At 45.8% G+C, this 20125-nt stretch overlaps 1 protein-coding gene across 1 annotated transcript in view; it reads right to left on the bottom strand.

Annotated features, from left to right (window-relative positions):
• LOC105903289 (disintegrin and metalloproteinase domain-containing protein 12) overlaps positions 1-20125 on the bottom strand; it is a 74630-nt gene that overhangs the window by 33832 nt on the left and 20673 nt on the right. Inside the window, exons 4-5 of the mRNA XM_031561158.2 lie at positions 5664-5742; positions 1023-1099 (exon numbers count right to left, since the gene is read on the bottom strand). Of these exons, the coding sequence (XP_031417018.1) occupies positions 1023-1099; positions 5664-5742 (156 nt within the window). The remainder of the gene's footprint in view (positions 1-1022; positions 1100-5663; positions 5743-20125) is intronic.

The raw sequence follows: 20125 nt of genomic DNA, 5'->3' as shown, positions 1-20125 counted from the left end.
TAGCAACCTTCTAAACCACATAAACTTCCTTGAAAATCCCACAAGCTCAACTTCTGCCAACCAAAATCGGCCGCAATTTGTCTTGGCCAATGCAGCGTGCAACAGAGTTCTCATCAAAATGAACTGTCCACATTTGTCAGACTGAAGAGTCTGGAGGCAGGTTGCAAAGCTTTCAAAATGTAAAAATACTACAAAAAAAACTAACAACAACAACAAAGACCTGCTCTGTTAAAAAGAAGACGTTTACAATAAGCAGCATGCAGCTCTGCTGACGGTGAGGACATTTGCTGGCTTCATTGTGAAGACATTCCTGCTGTTGTCCAGCAATATTATCAGCGTAATTATTTCTCCCTGACATGTGCAAATGGTTATTTTTCCAACATTTGATATCATTATAGAGCTAAGGGGGAATTCCAACCAAACACAGACACGCAAAAGTGTGAGTTTGCACGCATACGCACTCAAACACACACACACACACACACACACACACACACACACACACACACACACACACACAAATGATAATTCGATATTGTGTTCTCTGCCTCTATGATAATGTGGTGGACAGTTTGTCAGCGGGATCACCACATCACTGTGGCTAGAGTCACGCCACGTCAAAACTCATTAGTCCTCCTGGCTGTGAGGCGCTCCATGACGCTCGGGAGTCATGTGGCATTTGCAGCGTTTCCCTCCACGTTTCCTCTGGGTTCCTGTTAGTGATTAGGGACAGGCTGTCTCCAGGAGAGACGAGACCTCAGCACCGAGACGAGGGGGATGCTTTTGTGTGCAATGACGACCATCAGCCTCTCCACCACAAACAGAAAACATAGGACTGCCAAGTGAGCTAATTCAACACCAGGAGAGACTGTACATGACATGAGCTCTCCGGTTAAAGTGACAGCAACAGGAATAGGGGACACGCATGGCAGAGGAGGCATGTGAGTCCACTGTGGCGTGAATAACATGGAAACCTTCGTGCCAGGACCAGATCGGACCCAGCGGGGCCGGGCTTAACTCACCTGAGCCCGATGCAGGTGCTGAGGCCAATGTCTGACCGGGCGTGACCCTCCACCTCTCCGTGGTAGTAGCAGTTCACCTGGGCAAAAGAGGAAACATTCGTGTGAAGTGGGACATGAAACCAAATGAGAGAAGATGACTAATAACTAATTCAGTGTTGGTGCTAATTAGCTGCAAAACATAACAGAATGACTGGGCTACGAACACTTGAACAACATGCTGTGGTGCTTGACAGCTCCCATGGAGCATGTGTCCCTCAGAAGGCTGAGCTGGAATGTGGGGGACGTGAGCGCTGTGGCCGTCCAGGACAAAGGCATCCTGTCTGAGGCTGAGCAGAGACGACTGAAAACACTGGCAAAGAGAGCTGCCACAGCCACAAACAATAAAAGCAAATGAAAAACCTCCCACATCTCTACTAAATCTCTGTCTCTCTCTATCTCTCTGTCTGTCAGGTTTTCACTCTCGAAGTCTGATCGTCTTCATGTCTCTCTCTCCGTCTGTCTGTCTGTCTCTCTGTCTCTCTCCCTTTCTCTCTCTGGGGGGAAAAGCATTTTTGGGGCTGCTATTTTCAGAAGTGGTTCACCTCTCTCCTTTCCCATGTTTTCTTTGACATGTTCAGTGCAGTGTTGTCTTTGGATTCCCACCAAGGCCCAGAAGCCTAAGAGTTAGTAATTAGATTGCCGTTCCTATTCCTCCTCTGCTGAGATAGCGGAGAGCCACATGTCACTGTTCACATACAAGGACTGGCTCCAGGTCCTTCACTGTAAGTTACTCTCCAGAACATGGGTCCCTCTCAAACAGTTGTGGGAAAATGGGATCGCCACAATAAAATACTTACATAAATAGAAATGTCACTGGAGGGTTTGCGTGATGTATTGCGTTATACTCTTTGCTGGCAGATTGCTTGAATGCTATCGCAAATGCAAATGTTATCACTGTGTGAATAAATACAGTGCTATATATTCTGAAGTCTAATGTCGCTTGAAATTAATGGGAATTCGATTCAGAGTGTAGCTCTAAACTAAACTGTAAAAGCCCTTCTGAGATATGGCTCTATGCCATGGACATACTGTTCAGTACCAGAACCTGTCTGTGGTGGATCATTCGCTAATAGCCTGAGATTAAACGTATGCATCTCCACTGCTTTAAAAATGAAATACTGGCTGCTGTAGCCCAGATGGAAATGCTGGCTTTAGCATGGAGCATTGATGCCACGGACAAATACATATTTGATGAGATGATGATTGCTCTGCATAGGGGATATGAATAGCCTGGCCATTCTGAGACTGTGAGTGGGCTTATCTGTCAGGAGCTGGCACTGTCTAAGGTTTGCCAAGATGTCTAAAGTAGGGAATAAAGTATATAGCTGCTAAACATAATGGACTTAATCAAATAAACACATATGAGACTGAGAGAGATTCCATCACAGCATTGGGTATTTAATATACGTGCAGTGGGGATATGAGGTGATGATACTATGGGGCTTGGAGCAGAAAGCACCAGTTTTAAAGGGCTTCCATCAAGAGTCATGTAAATGGAACGAAGGGAGAGAAAGTTCACTAGCGACTCCCTCCCATGGTGATGGAGCGCTGACACACGTTTGAACCTGCTGGAAGCCCGCGCTGGACAGTATGTCAGACCTCCTCCCTGCTGACAAGCCCAATAAATCCCACAAGCATCAGTACCCCCTAATGAAGCCTTGGCCAGACACTCCCTCCACAGGGCTGGGTCCTGTCAGTGAGCCCGGGGCCTAAGGGCTTACTCACATCAGCCCCATCCTAACTCTCAATGGCTTTTTCATACTGTCCCATGCTGATACACAGGCAGTCTGTGTGAACCATTGCCATTAAGTGGATGGTGGACGACAAGTCCTGCTAATTTGTCATAGGGCTTTAACTCCAAAGGAGTCATCTGAAAGATGGTGAACTCTAATGGATAACATCCAGTTGCAAACCCCTCCGAGACACTCTGCGACATGCTGATGTGAAAATCATAGATTTGAAACAGGCCAGTCCACTGACTGGCCCTGCATGGTCTAAGCCCTTTGCATGCCTGGTGCTCGAGTGGGAGATCTCAGAGGAGCAATCACAGGCCCTAACCATGGCCAAACCCAAGACAACTCCTTCATTGTGTCTGCACTAAGCAATGGCTGGAATGAGCTGTGTCTGCCAAAAGGACCAGATATGTCCCAGGTCCACTGTTGACTTCACCTCTCACTGCTGTTTCACAACAGCTGCATAGCAAATATTTAGGTTGAATGTCCCCGGGAGCAAGAATGTGTAGGCGCACAGTTGTCAGAGAGCGGAACATTTCATTTCTTGCAGCATTCTCTTAATGCCTCTGTTGGTAGAGCTGAGCTGGAGGACTCGTGTCAGCATCACAGCTCTGTTAGACTGCTCACGGTCTGGAGTCATTCCCTTTGGATGGAATTTACATTGATGGTTTCTCAAAGCAACTTTCCCCCAAGGTCAATGATTTTGCAGTTACACTCTATTCCCATCTTTAATTGGCACTCCAGAACTATGGCACATTGCCTGGATTCAATCATATACAAACTACATGTTCATGTGGTGAAATGTCACTAAGTCAGAAAGAATAAGAGCTGAGCTCCATGATGAATGAGAGAATGGCTTGGACAGTGTTCACGCAAGGTCAGGGCACTGACTCCCTCATACTGCAGTCGCTGGGATGCACAGGGATGGCCAAGAGGCCCACATGTTGCTTGTCAAAGCTCCTCTCTCCCCGCTTGGAGCTCAGTTGTGAAACCTCCGCTCAAAGCTTTTATTGACCTTGACCAGAGCTGGCAGGAGCAGCTAGCCTGTCCTCTTCCTCCTCGGCGCTTTAAATCTAACCCAGGCCACAAACAGGAACACGGGTATGCTACACGAGGGGTACCTGAATTGCACCCCTTTCCTTTTACTAGAGAAGTCATTTTGTTGCCTTGTATTTCATAAAAGTAATCACAAATTATGGACAGGAAGGCAAAGATGACAGCTACCATTAGTGTCTAGTCACAATGGGCTCTACCCATAACCGCAGCCATAACTTTTGTACTAGGAAATATGAAAGCATTTAAATCCAGCACAAACACTTGTGTAAATCAATGGTTATGACATTAAATGTTTATCCATGCTGAGGGAGTCATAAATGCTATATGGTTGATGAGTAATTAGCTAAGAGCTCTCAGTGCCCTAATATATCTCTGGCTGTAATATTCAGGGGATGCAGACTGTTCTAACCGGAGCCTGACCGCTGCTTGCTCGTCAGCTGTTATAAGAGAATTATGCTAATTCCCTGGATCTCAGCTCCTGTTGGGGTGCTGCCCAGATAACTTGTGGTTTGCTGAATCGAAGTCCGTGGGTACAGGGGATAAGGAAGGAGACCTTCTATTTTGGCTAGTGCTTCTGTTTTCACGTACAGCCGAAGCCTGATATATTTAAGAAGTTGGGCTTTTCCTGGCAAAGTCAATGTTTGTGGAATGTTTCCATGTCCAAACTGGCAACACCAAAGATTGTGAAAAGGACACATCAGAGTTTCTCAATCACCCGTCTCTGGACAACAGACTTGGAGCCCTCTGTGGATGGAACAAAGGGCAAGCTACTAGCTCATGGTTGATCTTTTTTAGGGAGGTACAGATCAAGGACTACTGGATTATAAACTTGGTTCACAACACAGTGTGTGGAGAAGTCAACAAGTTTTCGCTCACTTAACACTGAGTCGAGTAATACATTCCCAAAACACTGCCGCAAATTATGTTGTTATGCTTCCATGAACATTAGTCTCTAATAAGAGAAGGACTATTAATAAGGATTGTTCATGTTTATGTAAGTATAATTTGACTTATGTACTGTAGAAGTCATCTAACACTGTTCACGATATGATTGAATAGTTGTATGCCCCAGGCCAACCCCTCTGAGTCTCACTAAAGGAGTCTTTCCACTGCAGGAACTCATTAGACTTTCAAGTGGCTCAAGCGTTTACAGAAACGACCCACTGCCAATAATTTGATCGCAACGTCAATCAAATTGTGTCATCAATTCCGAGCATCAACATTAGGCCGTTAAAGCAAGGAATTTTTAGGATTACCCCAAGTAAGGTCGAGTCAATAGTTGAGTTTTGGTAGAAAGGAGCTAACACTCGATTAAATGGTTTCCTGGCAGAATTACTTGCTAAATGAAGATACCTGCACCACTGTTGATTACTTAAAGTCTATATTTTAGCTGATGTTTTGTGTGTGTTCATTCAGTGACCTTAGCATGTTAACTCTGTAAGCTATAAGTGTGTGGTAAAAAAGTACACTTGCTGCTTTTAAAAGGGGGGGACTGTTGTTGTCTTCCACTGATGTCATGTTTAACCAATAAAGGTAAAGGTAAATGTCTGATATTTATCCTGAAGTAACTTATATAGGCGTCCTGCAGCGGCTGGGAATGGAACCTGGATTGACCACTTAGTGCCCACTGTCATAAGCTCCATAAGCGTCAACCATCACGCCAAGACCCACCCAGCAGTTTCAGGGCTGCATAGAAATACCTACCCCAGATTAAGTACTTATTTCTCCCCCGAAAACAGCAGTGGAGTTCCTGCAGTGCAAAGGCACCTTAACACATGCTGTTGCTTTGATGATGACTTTAGCCGTGTCTTACTGTGAGGTTGGGAGAGCCCGTGACCACGCTGCCATCCTCCAGGTAGTGTGTCTCCGTGTAGTGACTGGCAAACAAGCCCCTGCAGAGATAAGCACACACACAGAGGACATTTGCTCAGAGCATGAAGAGATACAGCAAAAAAGCACTGACACTTTCAATAGCCTATCCCTCGCAATCGCTCCGTCCCTGCTTCAGAGTGAGACTACACTACCGCTGAAGAACCAGGCATTGATTTAAGCATGAATCACTCCTGCCCTGAGCAGGCCTGCGCTAAATGGGTGTCTGCAGCGGAGGAGGACCCTCTAAATGTTAGAGTCAGGGTGAAAACCGCTGCCTTTTCCCGCAATACCATGAGCCCTGAGACTGGCGGGAGGAAGCGCTCTGTCAGCGTAATGGGCCCACTGTCAGCCAGCAGGCACTCTACTTAATACCCGTTCCTTTGTGTTTCACTAGCTCACTCTGACTTCAAAGGACAGGGGAAGAAAATGATAGTCTGCAGTTACGTGCGAGTGATGCCTGGTGAGTGGAGATTGGTGGACATAAATTCAATGGCAGAAGAAGTGGTGAGTCGTGTGTGTGCACTTGAGTAGAGGGGCAGAAAGAAATGGCGCTATTTGGCTGTCCTTCGCTTCGAGAAGGTTATCATTAAAGCACTGGAGGGGGGGTGGGCTGCACGACTTGGGGGCAGGAGGCGACAGTGGGGGTGTATCCTGTAATGGTATGAGCTCACACACAATAGGATCCCTGATGAGATAATTATTACAGCATGTGTATGAATGTGCATGCATGTGTGTGTGTGTGTGTGTGTGTGTGTGTGTGTGTGTGTGTGTGTGTATGTGTATGTGTGTGCGGGTGTGTGTGTGTGTGTGTGTGTGTGTGTGTGTGTGTGTGTGTGTGTGTGTGTGTGTGGGTGTGGGTGTGGGTGTGGGTGTGTGTTTATATGTGTGTGTGGGTGTGATTGTAAGTGTGAGTGGACACACAAACTGCAGGACACCAGCAGATGGCTGCTCAGTGATAATCCACACTAGCGGAGGCTCCGTGGTGGGCTGGGCTGCCTGACTGACCCCAGCAGGCCAGGCGAGAGGTGTGGAGTCACGGGGACGTTTGGTTCACGTCAGACCCTGTCAGCATGACATGTGATGGGCCTTAACAAGCCATAAAGAGCAACAGGGCTGGAGCCCATCTGGAGGCATCAAAGCCATCCACGGAGAGCAGCAAAGACTACACCAGAAAAAAAAAACCTCACTGTCTCTCTCCCCCGACCAGCAAATGCACTCATTAAGACCTGAAGCCTAACCGCCGTAGGCTGATCCAGGATGGCTTAGACCCAGGCTCGTAAATACAGCCCCCACCCTGACAGAGCGTCAGAAGTCTCCAGAAACAAGCAAAGGCATCCAGTCATCATCCAACATCTAATTAGTCATGATCAGCACGGGTGGATTTGGCAAATATCAGGTCCCACGGGGCCTGGACTTAAGACCTGAGATTTCAATCAGATGTCCATATTTTGTTTGGGTTGTGGTGTGCCGAGTAAATCATTCACACCCTAGAGGGGGTTTAGTTGATCAGTCTGCTGATATAAGAAGGACTGCCTTGGGGTAGTCATATAAACACACACACACACACACACACACACACACCCAATGCAGGTCTGAGATCCAAACATCACACACCAGCATGCCACGCCACCAGCTGAGCTCATCTCATCTCATCTCATCTGCTCTGTTCTCTGTGGCTGTGGCTGTGGCTGTGTTTGTATCAATCAGCAGGAAATTAATGAGGCACAGGAGGTCAGTTGTTCACACTTAATATGCATTAGCAAGAGGCCCCGCCACAGGTCACCGCCTCCTACACAACCAAGGGCCATCAAGTATGCCTGCCAGCAAGAGCACCAAGAGTCAACAGAGAATGGAGCGCTAAGTACTACTCTTCAGGATTACACCCTTCAACCCCCACACAGACAGGACAATATGACACTGTACACGTGTGTCCACAGTTTAGGCCACGTCCACACGGAACCTGGATTGCCTGAAACCGGAAACATTTTTGGCTCCGGTACTTTTTTGCATCGTGTCCACACGGAGCCGTGTCAAGAAAAATCTGCGCACCCACACGGAAACACTGGAGCGGAGTGGAGTGGTTGAAAACGCTGTAAAGACGTCATGGAGTATGCGCATAAAGTGACAGAAGACAGAAGTCGAGATCCAACAAAAAATCTTCCGATTGCTGAACGACTTCTCTACCACCTGAAATCACTGTTACCACAGAAGTCATAAAGGACTAGTTAAAATCGCGCACTTCGCCATAACCCTCGTTTGTGTTAAGTTACCGTTTTGAAACTTCCGTCTATAATAAAAGTCTTTTCACGTCTGATTTGCTCATATAGGCTTATATGACACTTTTAAAAAATGGTTTTGAACAATGGTCCGATGCAAATAGATTAAACACTGTTAGATTAAAGTGTGGCTTGGTAATGTCATCTCTTTCCTAACCAGCTTCTTAACAACATCCATTTAGTCTATGTTGTTGCTGTTATGAGGTGACGTGGCGGGGTTAATAAGGGTTCAGGCTGAGGTTGCGGGGCGTGGGGCGTTCACATCATAGGGTTAGAAAATGTGCGGATCGGGCGTCCACACGAACACGGATCCGCTGGCGGGTTGGAATCTTTCCACTCTGGAGACCGGATTCAAAAGGTTGCGGATTCAGAGACCCAATCCGCCAGGTTCATGTGGACGGAAGGCAGATCCGACAACATTTCTTTCCTGATTCAGGCAATCCAGGTTCCGTGTGGACAGGCCCTTAGTGCTTTAATCTTAAAAGAAGAGTTTGCTATTTCTTTACTTTTAATGAGGACATGAATGGGAGTGTTTTTCTATTGCTTCATGTCTGTAACAGGGATGACAGAGTAACCTCATTCTCATTTCAGACACGAGCAGACAAGGCAGGGCAGGCAATCTTCAGTGAAAAGAAAAGTGGCGTAATCTTGACAATGCCTGTAACATCCGGTACCATCCAATAACAAAGACAAGCCTCTTCTGTTTGGATACCATCTTAACTGAAAATAATGAACACAAATACAAGCATGTACCAGACATCATTCTAATATCATCTTTGATATTTGTTTTGGTTTCGTAACAAGATCTTCTGAGAGTTTTATCAAGAATCAATTTCAAACAAAGTCTGTAATGTCAATAGTAAGATTAGCTATGCTCTTGTAACTCTTTTTTTATGTCTCTATTTCTACATACAGGTCTTTAAATAAGATGGATTCATTTGCAGAGCTGGTGTTCAAGGGTGTGTGAAGCCATAACTACTCTGCGTGTTAGAACACAATGCTCTGATGGGGTGTGAGGACTCTTATCAATTCAAACATGGGGATCAATGGAAAGCTGTTGTCTGATCAAGCAAAACACACACACACACACACACACACACACAAGCCATAAACTGTCTTTACTTGAGAGTAGTGAAAAAGCACCAGTTTTCACATCAAACATTTAATATGAGAGCATGCTGTATCACATATAAACAGCAAACCTCATATAGATATATACGAGCTGATACATTACTGATGAATCATTATACCAAGACTACTATGCTCAGGCATGACGTGTCCTCTTTGAACAAGAGACTTTAATTAGTGGCCGAGACAACAGATGCCTCGTTTGCTCTAATTGGGCTCCCTCCACTTGCTGTAGCAGTGAGAACATTAAGGCACATGGAACCACAACGCAGCCTCCAAAAAGTGAGGTGGCTGTGGTAGTAGGCTGTGGAAGGGGCGGAGGACTTCAAACCGCAGCTTCACTTTTGATGTAGTCTAGAAGGAATCAGCGGGACTTCCACTGCATTCACAAGCTCAAGGCCAGAGTGACTTGCCAGCATGCCACACTGTCTTATTTATCAGGTGGGGGTCTTTTCATGTAGTGAGGGAAAAAAGAGAGATCCACAGCATCCCACAGAAAGTGGAAAATGTAGCCTTGTATCCTTAGAGAAGGGAGGGGAGGATAATGGCAAACGCTGGAACCCTTCCATTAGGTGTTCTGTTAAAGGAGGTCAGGGGGAGAGTAAGGTCCTGCTCACAGATAATGGCATGCCAAGTCCATCTGACGCTGTTTTATTGGCCTTTTTAATGTCCAGAGTAAAATGAAGGCCGCCCTCCCAAGGAGTGGGACAAAGTCACAACAATTCCCCTCTCCCAAATGCAGAGAGTCTTATAAGCAGAGAGAATGCAGAGAGTCTTATAAGCAGAGAGAATGCAGAGAGTCTTATAAGCAGAGAGAATGCAGGGCTCTGTGTGAGTGTGAGTTCCATGTAAAAGCCTTGACTGAAACAGCCTCCATTAAATATTGCTTTCCTGCACCACACTGACACAAGTGTCTTCATTACAGACGCTTTAATACCAGTGTAATCAATAACCATTGATCCTTGCGACTCTCAACCCCTGATGTCTCATTAAACACAGACAACAACTTAATCAGAGAATTCTATCCAAATCCGGGGGTTAAACATGATAAATGAGGACCGACCTCCACATCCCCTGACGAGAAAACCGAAAGTCAGAGGTTTGAAACAGCAAAGCATTGAGAAAATAGTGTATATCTGCTGTTAGAACATGTATGTTAAAGTACACAAAGTCATTTTCAACCATTGAAATGAAACACCTCATCTGACATCTGATACTAAAGGCAAAAACAGCTTCTACAACTAAACTGAATACTGATATTTGAAATCAGTCTAGAAAATAGCTTTTTGGTGTAAACTTAGTCTTGAGAGCTGAGGGATCTGCGCTGTAATACTCAACAACCTGTCTTTCAGTGAAGGTCAACTCCACATAAAGTGAGTCAAACAACACAGACAATACAAGCCAAGGAAGAGAGTTAAAAAACAACAATAAAAGGAAAAACATGCTGGCTCAGCCAGCCGTGATTTTATTTACATACGCATCCTGCATCCAAAAGTGAGTTAACAAGCCCCTTTGAGGCGCCCTGGCCCAAGGACGGCTGCTCACTTGAGAATCGGAGCAGAACCGAAAAAATAAAAAACATGAAGAGAAGACAAAAGAAGGAAAGAATATGGAAGGGTGTGAGTGTGTGGTGGTGGGGGGTAGGTGGGTGGGAGAGGGGGGCTCAAATGATTTTCTGAGGAGGTCTGGCAGGGTGACAGCGTAGTCAGCTGTGCTGAAGCCAATCCTGTCTCTTAGAGGACAGACTGAAGGCTTCTCATGTTAGCTCTGCAGAGGAAAAATTAGGTCATGTCTACTTTGTCCTTTTTCCAACTTCTTTTTGATTTTCCTCACCCAGAGAAACAATTTACCGGCCCTCTGATGTCTAATTGGGAGCGGGGCAGTTAAAACAGAACACCTATTAGTGACCATGGTGGGCAATTACTGCTGCAAATGACATCTAGACATTGATACTGCTGGGCAGACACATGCCGCCCCAAAATCAATGAAGTGCTGTCTCTGTGTATTCACCAGTGATGGATGATACACACCGGCCCCACATGATATCAATTTCCAAGGCAAAGTGATGAATCCCAGCAAAACAATCACCTGCTAATTGGGATTAGAGACGATATGCAATCATAATGACTAATGAAGAAGGGTGATGGGACAGAGATAGGAGAGAGACAGAGAGAGAGAGAGAACGGGGAGGGGAGGACTGTGGAGATGTTCCAGACACTAAAGGACAGTCATGCCCAGGCAGGTCAGTGGCAACCTAAAGCCCGAGTGGTTCAAACAGCCACTTGACACACAGAGCTTGTCCATCAACACCTCTATAAATACATCCTTACACATGGATACCAAGAGAGCTCCTTTTTACGCTGCCAGTCCTGAGCACTCTGAAAGTTAAGAACTAGGGCGTTGAGTTACTGTCACTAACGTTGCAATCAAATGTAAGCAAGTAGCCCAGTAAGAACTCCTTACCTCAGACACTTACATAATAGATCCTTAAACGTAATTCTTTAGACGTTTCCTCTGAATAACAAATGAAAGACCTATTCTTCCTTTAACAGTCCCTCCAGGATGTTATGAGGGTTTCTTGGGATTGTTGCGGTCAGATTTGCAGTGGGAATTTCTTTTAATTGTGGTTCAAATTAAAAATAGGATCTTGTGAGGGTTTGTTGTGATTGTTGAGGCCAAAAGTAACTGAAAAGCAAATTGTGGTGATTGTGAATAAAATAATGCAGAAATTCCATGACTGCGTTTTTCTGCGGAAACATTATGATAATAAGACTCACAACCCAAAAATTGCAATTGCTGGAAATCCTTGAATTTGCATGAATTTGTAAAAACACATAATCGCAACATCCTGGAGGGACTACTTTAAGGCCGTCTGCATGAAGGGGGAAACCCACATGTGCCAAATAAAGAGAATTCTTCCCTTCAGAAACTTCAGGAGAGAAAGAATTTGAGAAGAGACTAAAGATAAATGCCAGGACATTTCAAACCATTCATGTGAAAATCCCAGCTTACCTCAGCTACTGTGACATGTGCACGAGCTGACCTTACATCCTACCTTCTCCCTTTTCACATCTCAACTCCAGAACTCTTTTCCTTTCTAAAATGGCTTAGGGTTGCAGGACTCATTGATCACAACAATTCTTTCATCATAGACATGTTCAACTTCTGGTTTTGTCTGTCAGCACTTTAAGCTGACTCACTCTCCAAATACTGCTCCATGAAGGTTCCCATGAATACCTTGTAGGTGCCCCTGTGGACAATACGCCAAAATGAATGTCACAACATACATGTAAGATAATGCTACTATAAGGAGATGCTAAGCAGAAGCAAAACCAAATCTCAAGTTCATCCATCTGGAAATGTGAACTTGTGAACCTCATCTGAATCTGATAATCATGCTATGCAAAACCAATATGAGGTCCTCATTAGAGTTTGATTTGACACATATATTACTCAGCCTGTGTGTTCTTGGAAATATAAACCTGATCGAGTATTTACCCTTGGTATACTGAACTAAAAAGAAGCACCAGTGAACTGAAAGGAGCAGTCTAATGTCTAGAGCCATAAGCTACAAGCTTTCGAGTGAATACTTGGTTGGACAGGAGAGCTGCTAGATTGTGTCAACATAGTAACATGGAAATCTAAAGTAAGGCCCCGCTGTGACAGGATGTCATGGAAAGTGAGGACTGCGTGCCAGGTTGAGCGTTTAAGCCCACAACAGTTACACCCTTGGACCAGCGACAAGAGTCCCAGCAAGACTTTTGGCATTTAAGGACTCTGATCTGGAGCCACCACCACCTCTCCACTCTCCTCCATCTGCCCATTAGCCATGAACGAAGAGGTCTACGTTTACTCAGTTGTGTCCCTGATTCGCTCTCGCCTCACCCCCCTCTAGTCTCTCTGAAGTACTCTTGTCTCCTATACACAAATGAAGTTTGCAGAGGTCTAACTCAGGAGCAGCTTGTATTCACTATATACCCTATACGCCGATAGATTTGTGACTAGCTTCACAGTGGGGCAGCTTATTTTGATTAGTATGTAATACCATGTGCAGATGTTATAGTAACTGTAAATCATGCTTTGGAATGTTTCGTGAGTTTGGTAGCTGTCTGTGTGCCGCAGTGTTTTTAATGATGAACATGACTGCTTGCGATGTAGCATCTGAACTTTTTGCACCCTCTGCACTTTAGAGGTGCTATAATGTATTAAATCATGCTTTTGAGTGATACTTCTAGTCTTTTATGCAGCACACAGGGCTTTTTTATTCACAAATTGCTGGCACACGATAATTTCAGTTAACAATTTTAAGGCACAATGAGTCGCTTCTTGCCACACATTAAAGCAAAGCTGTAAGCAGTGTTAGCACACTCCTCTTCCCTTTAATGTGTAGTGCACATGCAAAAAAACTGTCAGGCAGCGATGCCCATCTCCTTGGAAGCTTCTTCACTTTAATACAAGCAGACGATGATGAAACATCATCAGAGCCCAGGATAATCCCAGGGATCATTGTGTTTCATCAGAGCATCCACTGTCAAGATGTCTATCAGAATGTGGAGCCAGCAAGCTTCAGTATTCCTCAAAGATATCACTCACAATAGTTCAAGAAGGAAAGCAATCATTTCAGGTTGACAGAGATGAATCTAAAATGTAACAGATTTAAAAGTCTCAAGTTAACAGTTTTAAGCAACTATCTTTTATCTGGTCTGAAGAGATGATACATGCCGTATGAGACATCCAGACGTCTGAATATTAGCCTGTGTGAGACACAACAACACATCACGTTTCTGTAATTCAGAGGGACTGGATGGATTAATCCCTGCTGGAGATGTTTGTTTGCCTCAGGCTCTTCCATTGTCACCCCCTTCTCTCTGTTCCTCCTTCAGATGCGTCAGCACGACCACAGAGTGTCTTGCCTTAAGGAGCCAGTACACAGATCCAAAAGCACTATGCTCTCTCAGGTGGGGTTAATGGCAACCATAAGGCTGAGGCGGATCACCCTGAGGGGACCCGAACTGCCATCATCTAACAGCAGATGATGCATCAGAGTCTGAGAGGCTATGACAGAGATGGCTGATTATCTGACTCATGTGGCGGCTTTCATAATGATGACATGCCCCATCTCTCCCTCTTTCTCTCTCGCCCTCTTACCCCCTATGATGCGCCCTTTTAAATGGGGACATTAGCTGGGTAGTGCAGTAATGACTCCATGACTTCATCCCAGGCAGATTATTGACGAAGTCGACGAGTTTCACTATGTCACTGTTCCATTTGCAGCCATCTGCGAGTATATATATAACATGCTTTGATGGGCTTTATTTACCCTGGGATGTTTTGTTTTTCCCAGCAAGGCTCCACACATGTCGCTAGCTGTCGCGCATGACCTCATTCCCACAACACCCCACTGTCTGCACCATGTGTCGTAAAAAGGAACACGGCGACACAACAGACTAGCTTCGCTCAGAGAAAGGCCAATCAAAAGCACCACATAGGTCAAAGCGGGGATAAACATTCCCTGATTTTTGGAAATCGACCAGTAAGGGACATTGAGTTTTTTTTTTGTTTTTATTGCTGATGATATCACCTTCCATTCCTGGGGTTATGGAAAGTATTACCGATCATATGTTACAAATCAAAGGCACTTTCTATCACACTCAGCCTCTGAGATCTCTGGATAATTTCAACATAAATTGTTCAATCAACAGCGGCTTTGGGCTCAAATGCACAGATGCTTACACTTAAAAAACAAACTTCATGGAGATTGACTAAGTTGTACAAGTCGACACAATTAATTACCACATATGGAGTTAGAAAAATAAAGGGAGTTTTTTTAAAGAAAGAAAAAAAAAAGCCTTTTAGTGTTTCCAACTGAGGCTATTTGTTGTATGGGCCAATGAAGGCGTTTGAGAGTCTGAGGCCAGCGCAAGCCTGAGTCCTCCCAGAGAACATCCTCTCATAGTCCCACATGTTCTCCGCTTTTCTTCCAGTGCTGCTCCCCCTGTCCACTGGGGCTGTTCTGCTGTGAACGCTCTCTCTACCGTTCGCTTCTTTTAAAGCTCTCTCTATCACTCTCTTCTTTCTACCACTCTCTTCTTTCTATCGCTCTCTTCTTTCTATCGTTCTCTTCCTTGGAACTCCCATTTGGAAAGCCCTATTTGGACTTTGTTCTCTCTGCTTTGTCCCACATCTGACTGAAAAATATAAGGATGACAGACTAAATTAATCTTGTTCTTTCAACGAGGCAATTAGTAATACTGCTTTTGCTGACATACGATACGGCTTACTGAAGTCTTCATTCGAATTGAAGCTATATTACTTCATCAATTTCAAATTTGGGTGTGGAAAGAGCTCAACAGTTCTTCCCAGACTGTGAGGGGCTTGTAATAAATTGTGTTATATTTATGGATAAAAACGTTTGGAGTTGTATTCTCCTGTGTGTTATGCTGTGTCAGTTCTTTGTGGCTGGAAACAGATTAGATATCATATTTATGAGCTAAACTGGATGCAGTCTAGACCGGGGAGCAGTGGAAAACCTGACTTTCTGTGTCATGAGACACCTGAACTCAACAATGGATTGTGTCTGGGTGTATTTGCATTCTTTCTCCTCTCTCTCTCTCTCTCTCTCTCCCCCTCTCTCTCTTTCTCTCTTTCTCTCTCTCGTGTGCTTTACTTTTTAAGTCATTATTTTCAGGCCAGCTTTTAATTTGAGTTGGAGGAGAGAATTGGTGCAGAAAAATGGGTAATTTTAAGGAAGGGTCATGCTAGTGCTAGGCTTTGAGGTTTTCCCATTAATGCAGATTTCTTCCAATTCACAGGAATTGGCCCTGAGCCGCGCGCGCTAGCACATCTATATTCATAGCAGTCTCGTACTGGAACTAATGACTGACTTGGGAACTTCAAACAATCAACTCCATTATTCTTTTTAACACAATAAATGTATGCATAAAAAAAGCCTCCATGCAATTAATAGAACCTGTTTGGCAATGTGGCCTTCCTTACTTGCCCCCACCCCACCACCCCACCCCCTTTCCTCTAGTGCACCGGCTGAAGGAAAATCAAACAATTAAGAGCAGAATAATTTTCCGTTCAGTTATCCGGTTGTTCATTGGTTTGGTGTTTCCTCTTCTCACATTGACTGCCTCCACATCAGCGAGAGTGGAATGTCTGCTTTAATCCTCCAGTGCCCACAAGCAGTTCCTCTGAAACGAGAACCCAACTCACATCAGTGGGCAGGCCAGAACTTTGACCTCATATCTCCTTTGCCCCGGTGATGAGTGACAGGTGCGGAGCGCAGCGGAGGATGTACACAGACAGAAGTGAAGGGAATACACTGACGGGGGGGAAGTCGTGAGGGGAGGCCAGGCCGCAGCAGGGGGGGTAGGGGTTAAAGAGGAAGGAGAGTCTGCAAACTGAGAGACTAACTGACGAAAGCAGCCATCTTTAGATCAGCTTTATCCTTCTGTCCTCTGGAGCAGAGATAGGATATGCAGTCACTGCTGAGCCTCTGGACCTATTTGCCTTGTATTGCGTGAGCTCTGGCAGGCTGAAGAAGAATACTGAAACACTCTCCCTTTATTCTCAGAGGAGATGAAATGATGAAATATCACAGATACGGATGAGCAGATCTAAGACTAACTTTACACTCTGGGGGGAAGACCAGTGTCCTATCAGGTTGGTTTCTCAACATTTCCACCTCTGTCTCAGAGTTTTCTCTTGGTTTGTGTCACGCTACCATGTGAAGTGTCTTTGTGCCAATGTCATTCGAAGCCTTATGAAAATCCAATCCAATTTAATTGAACAGAGTTTAATTAATGCTATCCTATCACCACAGTCCCTATAGCCTGCTATCCCTCTCTCCAACAGTAAATGTCCCCGCTCCCCCCAGGCCAGCCCAGTTAGCGCTGCACCTCTCCCTGCCTCCTGCTCCTTCAACACCTCCGCGCCCTCTCCCTGACCTCCTCCTTAGTAAGACCTAGAGGACGGTGGCTCTCCACTCCGCTCCCCCTCTGCTCCATGGTTCTCCTGACAGGCGGTGTCAGGTCCTCGTGTCCCCCCAGCCCTCCACAGCCTCTCCATCACATCCTGGCAGCTTGTGTTGTTGTTGGCCGGCGGGAGCCAGTGACGCATCCTTCAGCCCGCTGCCCTATCCGCTGGAGGGATTAGGTGAGAATGAGGAGTGATAGAGAAAAAGGAGAGAGTTACCGAGAGAAAGAGAGAGAGAGAGCGAGAGAGACAGAGCAAGGGAATGAGGGAAGGGGCCACTGCCGTGACCTCTTCCTTGTGGGAATGAGGAACCATGACGATGGATTAAAGAGCTCCACACTCCGAAAGTCAGACTGAGGTAGCTACAGCTGCACCCAACCACTCCCACGTCTCCTATATCTTGCCCGCAAACACCCACCCTTCCTTTAACAGTCACGGCACTCTTCTCCCCCTACATCCTATAATAGTTTGTCTTTCAGCGGCGTGTACAAGGCTGCCATCTCCCCAGAGGTTGTCTATTCCCAGGCACTGGAGGCTCCCGTGGCAGACCCCTTCTTTGCAACCCGAGCCGGCCCACACCACTCGGCACCACATCACCAGTCCCCATGCCTGTGCTGCCGGCCAAAGAGTCTGCTTTCTGCATGAGTGTGAGAATCCACCTCGGGCTCCTACCTGCTCTGCATCATTTCACTTCATCATGCTCTGGCCAGCCGTCTGGACGTGGCTTCAATGTGAGGAGGAGAACCATAAAGGGGATGGGGGGGGGGGGGGGGGGACGAATCCAAAGCCTTAAGTGTTCCCCATCACATAAGTGGCCCAAAGAGCTTTGCCGTTGTCTCGTTGCATTGATTTATGGTCTTCATTCAACCCTCCTAAATTAGCAAACAAAAGGAAAATAACTTAGCATCCATGCACCTAATCACTGTTGCGGGAGTTCAACTTCCCCAGTCGAGAGAGGCTATCTTAAGGGAAGTAGGGGAAATGGAGTTTTGCTATGCTGGTAAACTGGCACGGATGCAAGTTATTTTTTCTTTCTCTTCCCCTTCTCTCTCCATCTTTGTCTTTTCTCCCCCCTAAACACACTCCCCCACCAACCCCATTCACTCCCATACATTTTTCACAAGACTGTCTACATGAAACACGGAGCACGGATCCCAAAGAGCAGCAGAGAGGCGCTTAGATGTTCTGTTCACTGAGCTGAGTGTGTGAGATTGATAGCGGCGATGAGACCAGGGCTTCCCGGCTTGGGCCGCTGACCACGGAAGCGAGTGGACGGTCAGGCAGGGGTCAGGCAGGGGTCAGCCCCACTGCTGGGCTGAGAACAGGATGTTGATGGAGGAAAGACAGGGGGGAAGTGCACACATACAAACAATGTAACAGCTCATCACTTCAGCACAAGATGGAGTTGAAGTCACTGTACATTCTCTCTTTTTCGCTTTGCGTTTTCTCTTTGGTGTTTTCTGGTGTCAGCGGTGGTGGCACAGGGTCATCTGACAGTGCTCAGTGCTAAGGCAGTGTAGCCTCAGTGCTATAGTCTTTTGTTTTCATACCATGCAGTGACTTGATTCTGGGATTTTCCTAAGTGGGGGGTGTTGGGATGTTTCTCTTTGTGCTGGCCGGCTGATCAGACGAAGGATGAGAACACACTACCTCAGGAAACTTCCACGCTAGCCTTCATTCTCCAAACACAAGAAACTTCCGGAAATTGTTGCACAAACAAACAACTTCTGTAGAGAGGGGTCTCCCCTGAGCCCCGATGAAACGGAGCAGAAAGAACATACAAGAACAAAACTGGAGAAGGGCAGGTTTATCATGTTCATTCATGAAATATGTATAGTGTTAAGATATTTGACCTCGCCAAACATCTGTTGTGATCCGTTGTGGATTGTTCAGTCATACCTCACCTTAAAAACACATGATGTCAGTTGTTTATAACTCGTATTCGGAGATCAATTAGAAAATTGGCCATGATAATGTGAAGCACTCTGAAGTCATGCTTATTTTTAGTAGGAATGTTTTCTTGAGACTGGAATAATGGTTGCAGCTAGGAGACAGAGAGAGAGAGAGAGAGAGAGAGAGAGAGAGAAATACAATGCATACACACACACACACACACACAGACTCAGACTGCTCTGACAATGCATTCTTGCTGTAAATACTACTGCAGATAAAGTTGAACAATGTGCTAGTTCCAGGAACATCTGGGCGAAGAAAAAGTTCCAGGAACGTCTGGGCAAAGAAAAAAAAAAACATCACATGCTTTTCATTTTTTTGTCGTAATACCTCAAATGTATCATACATTAGTTGTGCGTCCACTTGGCTAAGGCAGATAGCAGTGTATTTATGGGCTGAATGCTCTAAGTCAAAGACTTTTATTTCCTTACGATGTGCCTGAGAAGGAACAGTGACCTGATGAGCTGATGCTGCTCGTTCCATCCGTCAGTCTAGCTAAATGCATCTCACAGGTGACCCAAATTCAGCTGAAGCATGGCACAACATATGGCCAGAACAGAGAGAATGGATGAAGTCGGGCGGATGTAGAAGTCTGTGTCAGTGTGTGTTTGTGTGGGAGGCATGTGTGTGCATGAGGGGGGCGGGGGGTGTGTGCACATCTGTCTGTTTCTTGTTTTCTCAGACGTCTGAGACAAACTAAACATTGGTCCTTTACACTGGCACAGTCTCTGCACTGCTCTGCTGTCTCCTGTCACCCCGAGTCACACTGCAGGAAATCCAAGAGTTCCTCATTGATGGCAGCTGTGAAGAGATCCCACACAAGCCTGGAGAAATACAGGGCAGCCGCAGCAGCACCAGCAGGAGAGGGGAGACTCGAGCTCTCTTTGCATCAGAGGGTTTCTAGAGGAGAGAATGTTTCTACCAGATGGACATTCAAAGCACAGCACAACCCATCTGGAAAACACCTCAGAGGGAGCAGCCCGGCAAGCCTCCGGCCCAGAGAGAAGAGAGGAGAGGAGAGGAAAGGAAAAGAGGAGTAGATGGAGGTCTTAGGGGTGAGGACATA

This window comes from Clupea harengus, chromosome 23 (assembly GCF_900700415.2).
Source record: "Clupea harengus chromosome 23, Ch_v2.0.2, whole genome shotgun sequence".
NCBI lineage: Eukaryota > Metazoa > Chordata > Actinopteri > Clupeiformes > Clupeidae > Clupea > Clupea harengus.
The sequence above is the reverse complement of the archived record's forward strand: the minus strand, read 5'-3'. Positions and strand labels throughout refer to the sequence as shown.